General features: G+C 36.1%; 1 protein-coding gene across 1 annotated transcript in view; it reads left to right on the plus strand.

Annotated features, from left to right (window-relative positions):
- LOC111059388 (membralin) overlaps positions 1–12,390 on the plus strand; it is a 176,951-nt gene that overhangs the window by 126,114 nt on the left and 38,447 nt on the right. Inside the window, exon 12 of the mRNA XM_039421875.1 lies at positions 1,494–1,626. Within this exon, the coding sequence (XP_039277809.1) occupies positions 1,494–1,626 (133 nt within the window). The remainder of the gene's footprint in view (positions 1–1,493; positions 1,627–12,390) is intronic.

Genomic DNA, 12,390 nt, shown 5'->3' on the forward strand with positions numbered 1-12,390 from the left:
AAACATATAAACATCTAAACATCCAAACATCCAAACATATAAACAGAAATTGCTCGTTTAATAGTATAGGATAGTACTGAACTTATTAAACAAATACAATGTGCTTAAAGTCTGCCCTTTTTTACTTTCCTTGCCCTACTATCATAGGTAAGGAAAGTATTGCTTTCCAAAAAAAATTAAGGTACCCCAATTTCAAGTTTTCTATACGTTTCAAGGTCCCCTGAGTCAAAAACATGATTTTTGGGTATTGGTCTGTGTGTGTGTATGTGTGTGTGTGTATGTGTGTGTGTGTGTGTATGTGTGTATGTCTGTGAACACGATAACTCCATTCCTAATTAACCGATTGACTTGAAATTTTAAACTTAAGGTCCTTATTCCATGAGGACCCGACAATAAGAAATTCAATAAAATTAAATTCAAGATGGCAGAAAAAATGGCGGATAATTACTAAAAAACCATGTTTTTCACGGTTTACTCGAAAACGGCTCCAACTATTTTCTTCAAATTTATACTATGGATAGCTATTCATAAGCCCTATCAACTGGCATGAGTCTCATTTCTGGGAAAATTTCAGGAGCTCCGTAATATTCTTGAGAAAAATGACAGTTACTAAAAAACCATGTTTTTCACGATTTTCTCAAAAACGGCTCTAACGATTTTTTCAAATCCATACCCTGTATAGTTATTCATTAGCTCTATCAACTGACATGAGTCTTTTTCCTGGGGTACTAATGGGGGGTCCACCCAATCCTTAAGAAATGGACTTTGTAACCTCCTTCTCGTGCATGAGGTAGGTAGGTAGAGCAGTTTATAAAAAGAACACAGTCATAGTCAAGATATTTCATCTGTAGAACAGCTGTTTTGACGAATTTCAAAAAAAATCATCGAATTTCACAATTATTTACATAAAGGAAAAAGTACTCTGAAAACAATTGTACATACACATATACAGTAGTCTGATCGTAATTGCAAATATGTTGCCGTCAATCGTCATTATGTTATTTCCCTAAATTATTCTCGTTTGATAATGAGGCTTATGGTTCAATGAGCAAGGAAAGTTGTGTGAGTGTACTACACCAGATTTTTACATTTGTTCTCTTTCTAACCAGTTAACCAAATTTAAAATGAAACGTAATGGATGGTAGTGCCATCTTTCTGCTTTTTGACAGGACTGTTGGATTTGAGACCTAGATACATCATTGAATAAGACTGCGGATAATCTAAACTCAGCAAGTGGCGTTTTGCGTATTGGGTTTAGCCGAGTATGATATTGTAACCATTCCTTAAATATTGTTTTCGTAATGTGGTTGCAATAATATTTACTGCAATTAATTGAATTGGTAACCCGTTGGTGGTTCATAATGTACTTCAGTCTCTATAACGCATCGGTCTTTCTGCTTTAAAACTAGATTTCATTTCTTATTGATTCTTCCAATTTCCGATAACTCTCTATTTGATATGAGTTTTTTCTCACAAATATTTATTTTTGACAGGAATGGAGGCGATAATGTCCGAGTTCTTCAACGACACAACGACTGCCTTCTACATAATCCTGATAGTGTGGATAGCTGATCAATATGACGCAATCTGTTGTCATAATATCACCACTAAGAAGTATTGGCTAAGGTAAGCACTTGTGTCATCTAATTAACCTAGTTCACATGATAGCATGTTGTAAGCTTTGAGCGCGTTGCGAGAGTCAACTTCAAATGCCTGTTATATCTCTCAAATTTGATAACCAAGTTATTGAACAAAAACTGAATTTATTCTATGAATTGCTCAACAAAGTGGCTTTAGCTTGTTTAGATTGATAAGAACGATTGGGTCTTCTATGATAGAAGTAACCATTTTCTTTATAAGGGCAGTTTTGTACTATCCGTCCCTACTTGTAAGGTACAAGTGGATATTGACTCAGTGTAAGTCCAACCAAGCTATCCACTTTTCCCGGTCGGTTTGAAGGGATGCTATACGGCCAAGAGACAAATCCTTCAAACGAGACTAGTGAATACAGAGGTGGTCTAGTTCGTCCCTATATGTAGATAGGTGTATTCTAAGATAGTAGAATATCTCTCGATCTCTCTTTCACACTTTATGTGTTTTCCATTCAAAGCTGGCGATTTTAAACATCTACTATATATTGTTGATTGATTTAAACATTTTTAGTATTATTTCTCAACCAATCAATTTATTTCAACATATAAAATACATACAAAACAATCGCAATAGAACAGTTACAATATTACAGTAGCAACTTTCAAGAACAAATACAATACATCACAATCACAAAACAGATGGAAGTAAATTGGAAGATGCATTTGTTCAAATGATAATTAATAAATAATTATTATTAAACGAAAATCCCAATTAAATGCTGTAAATCACCCCGAAGACTTCAGCTTTTTAATATTTGTAGTAGCAGAGGTCTTCGGGGTGAGTTTTATAGCATTCAATTGGGATTTTCGTTTAATAATAATTACAATTACAAAAAGTTACAATCACAACACAGAAAGTAAAAACAAACACAATAGAAGAATGTGTTCTCACACAAGGTAGCCTACAGGGAACACAAATTAGAAAATATTGTGTTTGATTTTGGCATGCATTAGATTAATTTGTTAGTTATTCATTTCAATAAAAATTCCAATTTTAATAATTGAAAACAATTTGCTAAACGGCGTGTTATACTGGAGGAAAAAATGAGGGGAAAATACCTTGCCAACTATGGGTTTCCATGTAATAGCCAGGTAAAGAGTGAGAACGGCAAGGAGGGAGAAGGTTTGAAAAACAGGGCAACAGGAAGGAAAAAAAATGAAAAGTTAAGTGAGCCCACCCAGAAGGATAGTTACACACCCATCGATTTTTGGACGTACGATTTTTTCCGTCCTTATAAATTCTAATAGATTAAACAGCTGATGTCAAAAAGATTATGTTTGTCAAGTTCCGTTAAATCTTATAGAATTCATAAGGACGGCAAAAATCATACGTCCAGAAATCGATGTGTCTGTAACTGACTTGACTCGAAAAATACATATACAGTTGAACCTCTGTATAACGAAGTCGATTATCCCGAGAAAAAATTCGCTGCTGAAAGGTATTCGTTATTGAGAGGTTGTTCTGTCAAGAAAACTGCCACGATCTTATCGATCTTGTAATATGGTATCACGGCGGTAAATTAATGAATATGGTACATAAAACATATCATCGCGAACGTAGGTAGGGCACCTATTAGGCCAATATTAATATGGAAATTTGAAAATTCATGCTGTTTAAAATAAAAAAAAACTTGTTTTTTGAATATTTATAGAATGTAATAGGTAAGTAAACCCACCAATTTATTTCTAGAAAGCTTGATTTGTACTATTAGTAGAGTTTAATCAAAGTACATACTCAGTAACAATATTTATCAACTTCCTTCCCCAAAGATTTTTTTAGTACTTTTTACACTAACTACTACTTTATTAGATTGAACGCAAAATACGGTAATTTTGTCAATAACTTCACTATAAATACTATCATAACTCAACTTCCCTATTTTTTAACGTTTTATTTGAAAAGTGAGTAATTTTCGGTTGAATTTTGCATAAAACATTATGTTCAATAAACGACTCACATCTATTCAAACAGTCATAAAAACAAACATAAAAAGGCTGGTACACTATTTTTCAGATTTAATCCTTGCCTGATAATTTTGAAAGCTTCTAGAACTTCTTGATCTGACGGATTCTTCTCCTGAAGTTAGTCACAACCATCATCATCTTATTCAGTTCAAAGAATTGAAATGTGTGACAAAAGCAAGATTTAGAAAGTCCAGTCGTTCACCTGCCTGGTCTACAAATGACAATTTCTTGAAATCCATATTAGAGTAACTTGCATTCAATTTCCGACATGTCTTTCAACCTCTATTGACTGTCCACCACCCATCATCTCCCTACCTGAATTGCCATTATTTTTAGTCTATTGACCTTTCTGCTGAAACTAAACAATTTCTTGAAAATGATCGTCTGCTTCCTATACACACTACATTTTGTATGTTGAAGTCAAGAGAAAACTTTGTTGTTGAGAGGTCCGAAATTCGTTAAATAGAGGTAAATAAGCAGCCAAAACTCTAAAATGTCATGGGACCAGGTAAAAATTCGTTGTGTAGAGGATTTCGTCAAGTGGAGGTTCGTTATAGAGAGGTTCGACTGTACATTAACATACTTATAGCAACAGTTATGCCCTCCTCTTATGAATTCTATCAGATTAAACGGAGCTTGACAAACAGCATCTGTTTAATCTAATAGAATTTATAAGGACGGCAAAATATCGTACGAACAAAAATCGATGTGTGTGTGTGCAGGGCTTAATACTACTTCTTTATTACATGGCTCAAACGTGGAGAAAACTTCTTGAAGTGAATTCACTTTGAGATCATAAGATAAACCTTGAATAATGAAATCTGCGATGAAATCCGTGTCAAATTACGTATTTATTTATTCATTCGATAATTTCCTCCTTATTTATTCTTCCATTCGAAAGAAATGATTAAACTATCTCCAATCTTCTTAGATTGGCACGCTGTTTGGCTTTCAATGGAATTGAATTGTCAACGGTATTCTATTTCCAATGTTTAGCAGCCAATCTCATCAGTGAGACGGGTACCTACTGCAAAAAAGTAAATAAATCGACAAGGCTCCTCTCTGCCTGGTGCCAGTCTAAACAGAAGCCGGCCTGGCCGCAAGGAGTGTTCGGTTCTGGGAATATGAGCTAGTTGCAGCGGATAGACTGTAAACACGGACGTTGCGAGGTGTGTTTACTCAGTGCGCTGTTAGCGGCACCGAGATAACGAGCTCTCCGTCTTCTTCCTTTCGAAGACTCGTTATCCGCCGGCAGACTCCTCCTATCAATCCAATACCTTTGCCTATGTACGCAACTCATCCAACCCCCGGCAGGGTTTTGATTATCGGAAGAAAAACCTGTCAATGGACGTGTTGTCATGTTGCTTAATAGGAGATGAAGGGTGCGGTCGGCTGTCACTTGTTTTTGTTGTGCAGTGTGCTCTAGATAAATATCTATTTCCCGTTATTCGGTTAGTCGCCTCCTATTAGACGCACTTTGTTTGGTGGTGGGTGGGGGGTGTTAGATTCTGCGATCTGATTGGAAGGACAGCATCTGTCGACACGATTATCGCACACCTCTACAGTCACCGTTATAGATTAATGGTTGGAGAGAGAGCGAGAGAGATGGAGTGAGTGAGAGAGAGAGAGCGAGAGAGAGAGTGAGAGAGAGAGACAAAGAGAGAGAGAGAGACAGAGGTTGGTGTCCAATTGTCTCGAACTGTTGCCACGAAACTCGTCCGAGCGAGTTTTGTTCGTTACAGCGGCATTTGATACAGTTTCACGCTTCGCTGATAATGTTGACTCGCCATTCTTATCGTATTGTGCGAAAAAGGCAAAGTTCGCCGTGATTGGGAGCAAATCCCCATTAGTCTCAGAATAATCCTTCGTGCGAAAAAGTTGTCACCCATTGTTTCCCTGGTTCATCGCCAGCTTCACCTGTGCTCGGTGTGGCTTGAGAAGTTGCGACATCTGTCTGTTCCATTATGAAGCGAAAGAAGTTGATGACAAATTTGTTGCCTTGTTTTGGGTGATATCAATTGCGTTTGTACTTCACCAACATCCTGTCCATTGAATATGTAGTTTATATTCAATGAATCTCTAAAACTTCCCTCCTGGATAATTCAAATTCACTTTTCACGCTTACATACACCCCTTATGCATATCATTACATTGTTTTAATCTCCCCAATCATACTCAATCGTAACTAAACTTCAAAATGTTTTGAAATACCTATCACATACACGAGCAGCTCTACACAAACAGCTTGTCTGTGTATCCATTGTAGCTCGGGCTAAGCTAAGCTTGAATAAATTAATTTTAGGTTCAAATATGATCCCATATTATTATATTGTTTTTATCTCCCCATTCATACTCAATCGTAACAAACTTTCAAAGTGTATTGAAATACCAATCATATACACGAGCAGTTCTACACAAACAGCTTGTCTGTGTATCTACTGTTGCTCGGGCTAAGCCAAGCTTGAATAAATTCATTTCATGTTCAAATATGAACCGACATGCTCAGTTGTATCAGCCATTATTTGGAAGAAGAGATCGTGGACGTTCCAGGAAGAGGTGGGTTGATTTTAGAGGCACAGTGGTTCGAGACAGGCAGTAATGCCTAACCCGTGAAAGGAAGAAGAAGAAGAAGAATATGAACTGATATGTTATGAAAAAAGTGGATTTGGAACAATTTATAAATATCTAACTTGTGTCTACAACTGTATTAAAATTTGAGAAATGTAATTACATGTTTATTTACAAATGGTTTTTAAAGTTTGATTAATTTGATGTTTTTCTTTTGGTTCTAACCAAAGGTTTTCAAAATTCTGACCATCGCTAGTCACTTTTCATCATTTGACTTCTCTTTCACGTCTCATGGGCTCCACTTCATCCTCCGAAGTAGTGTAGTTTCATATTATGTAATAAAAAAGGATTTTAGACTCATTTTGAATGCTTGTTGCAAATCCGTACTGATATATCTGTAATTTTGAAGATCATAACTGTCAGACCGTAAGCAGTTAAAACTACATTTCGTTTCATACTATTCATAATCAAACCACATGAGGGGTTGGAAATTTTTCAGAGGTATTTCATGAAAAGATTATTCTCTCTGCCTCGCAGCACCCCCAATTACATTCTATATTTGGAGACAAGGAAGGATCTGCTATTCTTTTACACATTCAGGATGCACTATAAATATATTTTTAAAGTATTAGGGCTGCCAACATTACGACTGACACGTTTTCTGGCGGAAATAATGATTGAAAGAAACATGGGTTGGTTCAAGGAATGGAGGATTCTCAACAATAGATACCAATGTGAGGTGGATGTATGTCCTATTAGTGTTCTCGATCGAGCAGCGGAATTGGAGAGGCTCCGGGAATGTATGATTCAAGAGTTTTGGTATAAGTGCTGGGAGAGAGCGGGAAGGGCTACAATTCGTGACATATTTGTGAAATTGGAGCACGATTTAGAAGACAACGACTATATTCATGACAACCTAAATAGAGCAGAGATAGCCATGATAGTCAAATCAAGAGCAGCACTATGGCCTCTAAATTATAGAGTGGGAAGGGAGGGTCTTCAGTTGCTAAACTAGATGTGCAACAGCGGACAAAATGAAGATATCATCCATTTCTTGGAAAAGTGTTCAATTTTATCGGAATTCAGATTTAGTATATGGGGAGTGCGAGAGCTAAACGAGCGACAGGTATTGATATATTGAACGGGGAGAGCTGGGAGAAATTGATAAAATTCATTAGAATAGCCTGGAGGTACCGATCTCAGCTGATTGAGGAGTTCAACACTTGATAATGCAATCTTTCTCCTGACTTAATTGCATTAATAATTATTTGTAGAGTCTAATAGTAGTCAACTCCTGGCAGACGGCCTGAAGGCCATTGCTGTATAAAATTTATCAAGTTATTATATATATTTTCTGTTGTTGTGGTTGATGTCAATAAAGATTTTTTGAATGATTAATTATTATTATTAATCAAACCACATACCACAGTTCAATTTTTATTGTAATTTTATAAATATAATAAAGTACAATGTTTTCTCCAGTCAAATCAAGATCACAAGATCCTCAAATCAAGAACACATTATAAAATCACAAATATAATAAAAAATAATGTTAGGAATAAAATCAAATCGCTAATTACAAATTATAATGTGTACAATATGATAGGGATACGACGACAGGCAGAGCCCAAAACTGTCTCTCTCCCAAATTTTGATCAAGAAAAGAACAAGTCTATAAATTTTCTTTAGAATTTCAACATCACCTGTACAGAGAAAGTCACTTTCACTGCAATTGCTGTCTCTCTCTGCCTGGACTGTTGTGGCGATTTAGGAGCATCACGTGACCGCAAGTGAGGTCACCAGTCGGCCCGTGTCAGCCATGAGGGCGGGGGTGGACGGCATCGCTCGGTTTATTAGATAGGAAAAAAGCCTGAAGAAAGTTGAAGGGATGCAACAGGGGGGATGCAACAGGCTGGCAGGAAAACAAGAACAAGCCGTAATTTATTTCCCTTCCCTCGTTTAGTTTGGTGAGTGTGTCCGTGTATTGGAAATTGTTGCTGTTGAGTGGATGGAGTGAGAGAGAGTGAGAGAGTGACAGTGTCATCTCTGATCCCTGGTCATCATCCTTCCCCTCCCTCCCACCAATATTGGGCAACAGAAATGAATGTTGTGTGAAATGGAGAAAGAGCATTCTACATGGGTGCGAGTGAGAGAATTTTAGATTATCAAGAGAGGGTGTGTGTGTGTGCGTGCGTGTGAGTAGGCGCCAGACGTCGCGACATTAGGGCACCTCATACCCCTCTCGTAACCCCCAAACCCCCTATCAACAACCAGTATTGTCCTATTATTCGCACGCCCTCCCCAGTTTGTTCTACATCATTATCGTACGTTTGTATATTCATTGCAAAGGCTGTTGCTCCGTTCATCCCTTAACCCTCAACCCACCATTTCTCTCTCACACCCTCTCTCTCTCTCTCTCGATGAACTGTAATAGTTACGATGTAATGAGCTGAATACTATTCACTGCGAGATGTAGTGACTGCTACATGAATAATTTTTATGACAGTTTTTACATAGAAATTGGAGGGTGTGAAAGCTTCCCTACATAGTAATTCTTTGTTATGAACTGCTGCTGTAAGTGCTGTAAACAGTATTCATTGTTGTAGGGAAGTGATGATGCAAATGATGTATAGTATTATATACATAATCGGATGATTTAAATTGAGTGTGAGTTTGAATGTGATTTAATTTCAAATTTTATCTTTTATTTTCACAAAAATCACATCATTGGAATGAACAGGAAAGAAAAATAAGGTTACCTAGAGCTATTTCTTTCCCGAATTTATATAAGATTACAAAGTCCGAGATTAGGTTATTGTCTTTTAGTTAAAACTTTTACAATATATTCAGTACAAAAATATTAATATTTTAATACCAGATTTTCGAATTCAGATGTTTCAAATGCCAAATATAAAAATAAGTATATCTACTTATATAACTTACGAAATGAAATATCAAAATATACAGTATCTATGAATAATGAATTAGATTGTTTAGGTATTAGAGAATCGTATTGAGGCATCATATCGCAAAAAATGTTATGCTTGAAATGAAAAGAAAAATATAAATCAAATAATAATAATAATAATAATAATAATAATAATAATAATTAATAATTAATTATTAATATAAAATATAAATCTTTATTAGGCGGAGTTAGGACTTTCAAGTCCGCCTTCTTATCATATAGTATAAGGTATATTGTTTGTAGACTTCAAAGCTAGAGATGATCTGTACTTGCATAAGGGTAATAAAGTAGCCATGATCGCATGAGAATATGGAATAGAATATTTTTATTCGTCATTAAATCAAGTTAAGTTCTATTGTTTACATTAGTTTTAGAACAAAATACACTCCCTTAACAAATGAAGATACACTACATATAAGATAAAATATAGGCTCCGTCATTGACATTACTCAACAAGACTTAGTGCCGGTTGCACAAAAGCTGGTTGAATTTTAACCGTGATTTTTTATTTCCACGAGTACCAATCAGAGAAGCTGTCTTTTCAAAAACGCCTTTTCTGATTGGTTCTCGTAAAGTTAATCACGGTTAACATTTAACCGGCTTTTGTGTAACCGGGCCTTAACATCTTATAAGTATTGAAGCTTGGCATTATCAAAATTTAATGGTGGCATTGGAAAATCAATCATTTTCTAATCTCTCGCTGATGAAAGAATCATGTGTTGAAGGATAAAGAGGAAGTTATAATGTGCAAGAACTAAAATAAAGCGAGATCTTGATTTTATACAAGCAGTGACGAATGATGCAACGTTATTATTTTCTGTATGATTCAATCCAGGTTCTTATCATTTATTAAATTAAACTCTCAAGTTAAAAGTACCTAAAAGTAACTTAGGTTATCGTACTAGAATCGAAATAGCGTAAGAGTTTAATTAGATACAATCAGAGACGAATAATGCAACGGTATATTTTCTCTTTGATACAATCCAGGTTTTTGTCATTCATCAAAGTCATCTCTCAAGTTGAAAGTAGGCCTACCTAAAAGAAACTCGAAGTAAAAGTACACTACTTTAAGAACTATTCGTTATAGTGAATTTATTGACTTGATTAATTTATCATCTCTCGCCTAAGCGGCTCGGGAATATTCTTCAAAGACTTGTGTAGGAAGAAATCGACTTCAGGAACTTTTAAGTTACATTTTATTGTATCAATAGTGAGGTTTAGGAAGTTTTCCAAACTTCGCCACGTCAACAAATAAAGTTGCCATTCTATTCTAGTTAGTATATTGACAATTGTATCTATTTGAAATATTGAGCACCTCAATTTTGTGATCCCCAGAATTTTCCGGTTCTTGTTGTTGGAGGGAATTATTGTGAAGGCAGTTGAATGGAAGCAGGAAATCAGAGGTAGTTCCTCGACTAAAGATGGCGGACGTTGTCAAATGTATAAACGACGCGGAGCATTTGCAAGATGCAAAAGGTATTATAAATTGCGCAAAATGTAAGAAGCTGTAAAGGCTTCTTAGGAGATGGAAGCGGAGTAGGAAAGAATAAGTAGAGATGAAGAAGAAGAAAGCAGCGAGAACTGTAAAAAGGAGGTGTTTGATACCGGGAGATGGTTTTGAGGCTGGCGGATTAAAATAACGACTGTAGAAGGGAAAAGTAGCTCTGTGACACTTTAACTTAGACCTCCTATCTTATTTGTCGTGTTCGCTTTTCCTTGCCATTCTTAGCACTCTCCACAATTTCATCTCTGTTACAACTCTCGCCTCTCGCCTTACTTCTGTTCCTTTCAGAGCCGGTCTCTTAAAACTTTACAATTACAGATTTCAACTTGGTGGATCATCCGCGCCATATTGCCGCTAGCTGCTGCAGCGATAAATATGGCGGCAATATAATAGAGTGGTTGAGTTGCTACTTTTCATCCCTCTTCCTCACAGTTTCTCAACTTTTACCCTCAATTCACTCTTCACACCTCTCTGTTCTGCTTTGACGAGTTCCTTACTCCATGCAATCCCCAACCTGTAATATCATCAAATCTGGGAGTGAAACTTGATTGCCTTCAACTGCTAGTAGCAATCTTGTCATCACTTCTACCCACTAGAAACTATTTTTTTGCAGAATGTAATTTATTCTGCATCTTGCAAATCCAAATGCAATTTTGTCTACATTGAGTAGTTGTACATATGAACGTATCGTTTCATATTACTATTTCTATCTACTATTTTATTTTCTATTAGTTTCCTATTCTGCATAGTTGGGAAGGTGATATTGTGGTAGTTATCCATCTTCTTCTTCTTCTCTTCTTCTTCTTCTTCTTCTTCTTCTTCTTCTTCTTCTTCTTCTTCTTCATCTTCATCTTCTTCTTCATCTTCATCTTCATCTTCATCTTCATCTTCATCTTCATCTTCATCTTCTTCTTCTTCTTCTTCTTCTTCTCTTCTTCTTCTTCTCTTCTTCTTCTTCTTCTTCTTCTTCATCTTCATCTTCATCTTCATCTTCTTCTTCTTCTTCTTCTTCTTCTTCTTCTTCTTCATCAAACCCTTCTTCCTCTCAGCGTCGGGTGGTTTTGTGCCTCAGTCCATCCTCTCCAGATAGCTCTGTTCTCTATCATGTTTCTCGTTTCCTGCCAGTTCTTTACTCGCATCTTTCCCAGCCTCTACATATCAAATCAAATAGTTTTATTATTGGTTCTTGAGCTAGTACTCATACAAATAGGAGTTGCTATCCTAGTCAGATACATAATACATTCTTGATTAACAGAACAAATATGATCAAAACACGAACAAAAATTAACATAAGAAATCACAAAAAATGCACAAGTAGTTCAAAAAGAATTCGATAGAAATTTACAAATATAGCAATATTTTATAATCTATTTATATATAAGAGCGAAATGGCACTTACTCACTGACTCACTCACTCGCAGAACTAAAAATCTACCGGACCAAAAACGTTCAAATTTGGTAGGTGTATGTTCAGATGGCCCTTTAGAGGCGCACTAAGAACGGATTTGAAAAACTATCGAAAGATACGCCCAAAATCTGCGGTTTTCCAGCGTTTTTAGCGTTTTCTCAGCTTTACCGAGAACAGATGAACAGAAAATGTTCAAATTTAGTACAGAAGCTTTTAGCTAGGGTGTAATAATGTTGTGTTAGAAGGAATTTTCAATTACGTCAAAGATACGCCCAAAATTAGCGTTTTTCCAGCGTTTTTTTTTTGCTTTTTCTCAGATTTATCG

The sequence above is a fragment of the Nilaparvata lugens genome, chromosome 2, assembly GCF_014356525.2.
Source record: "Nilaparvata lugens isolate BPH chromosome 2, ASM1435652v1, whole genome shotgun sequence".
NCBI classification, from domain to species: domain Eukaryota; kingdom Metazoa; phylum Arthropoda; class Insecta; order Hemiptera; family Delphacidae; genus Nilaparvata; species Nilaparvata lugens.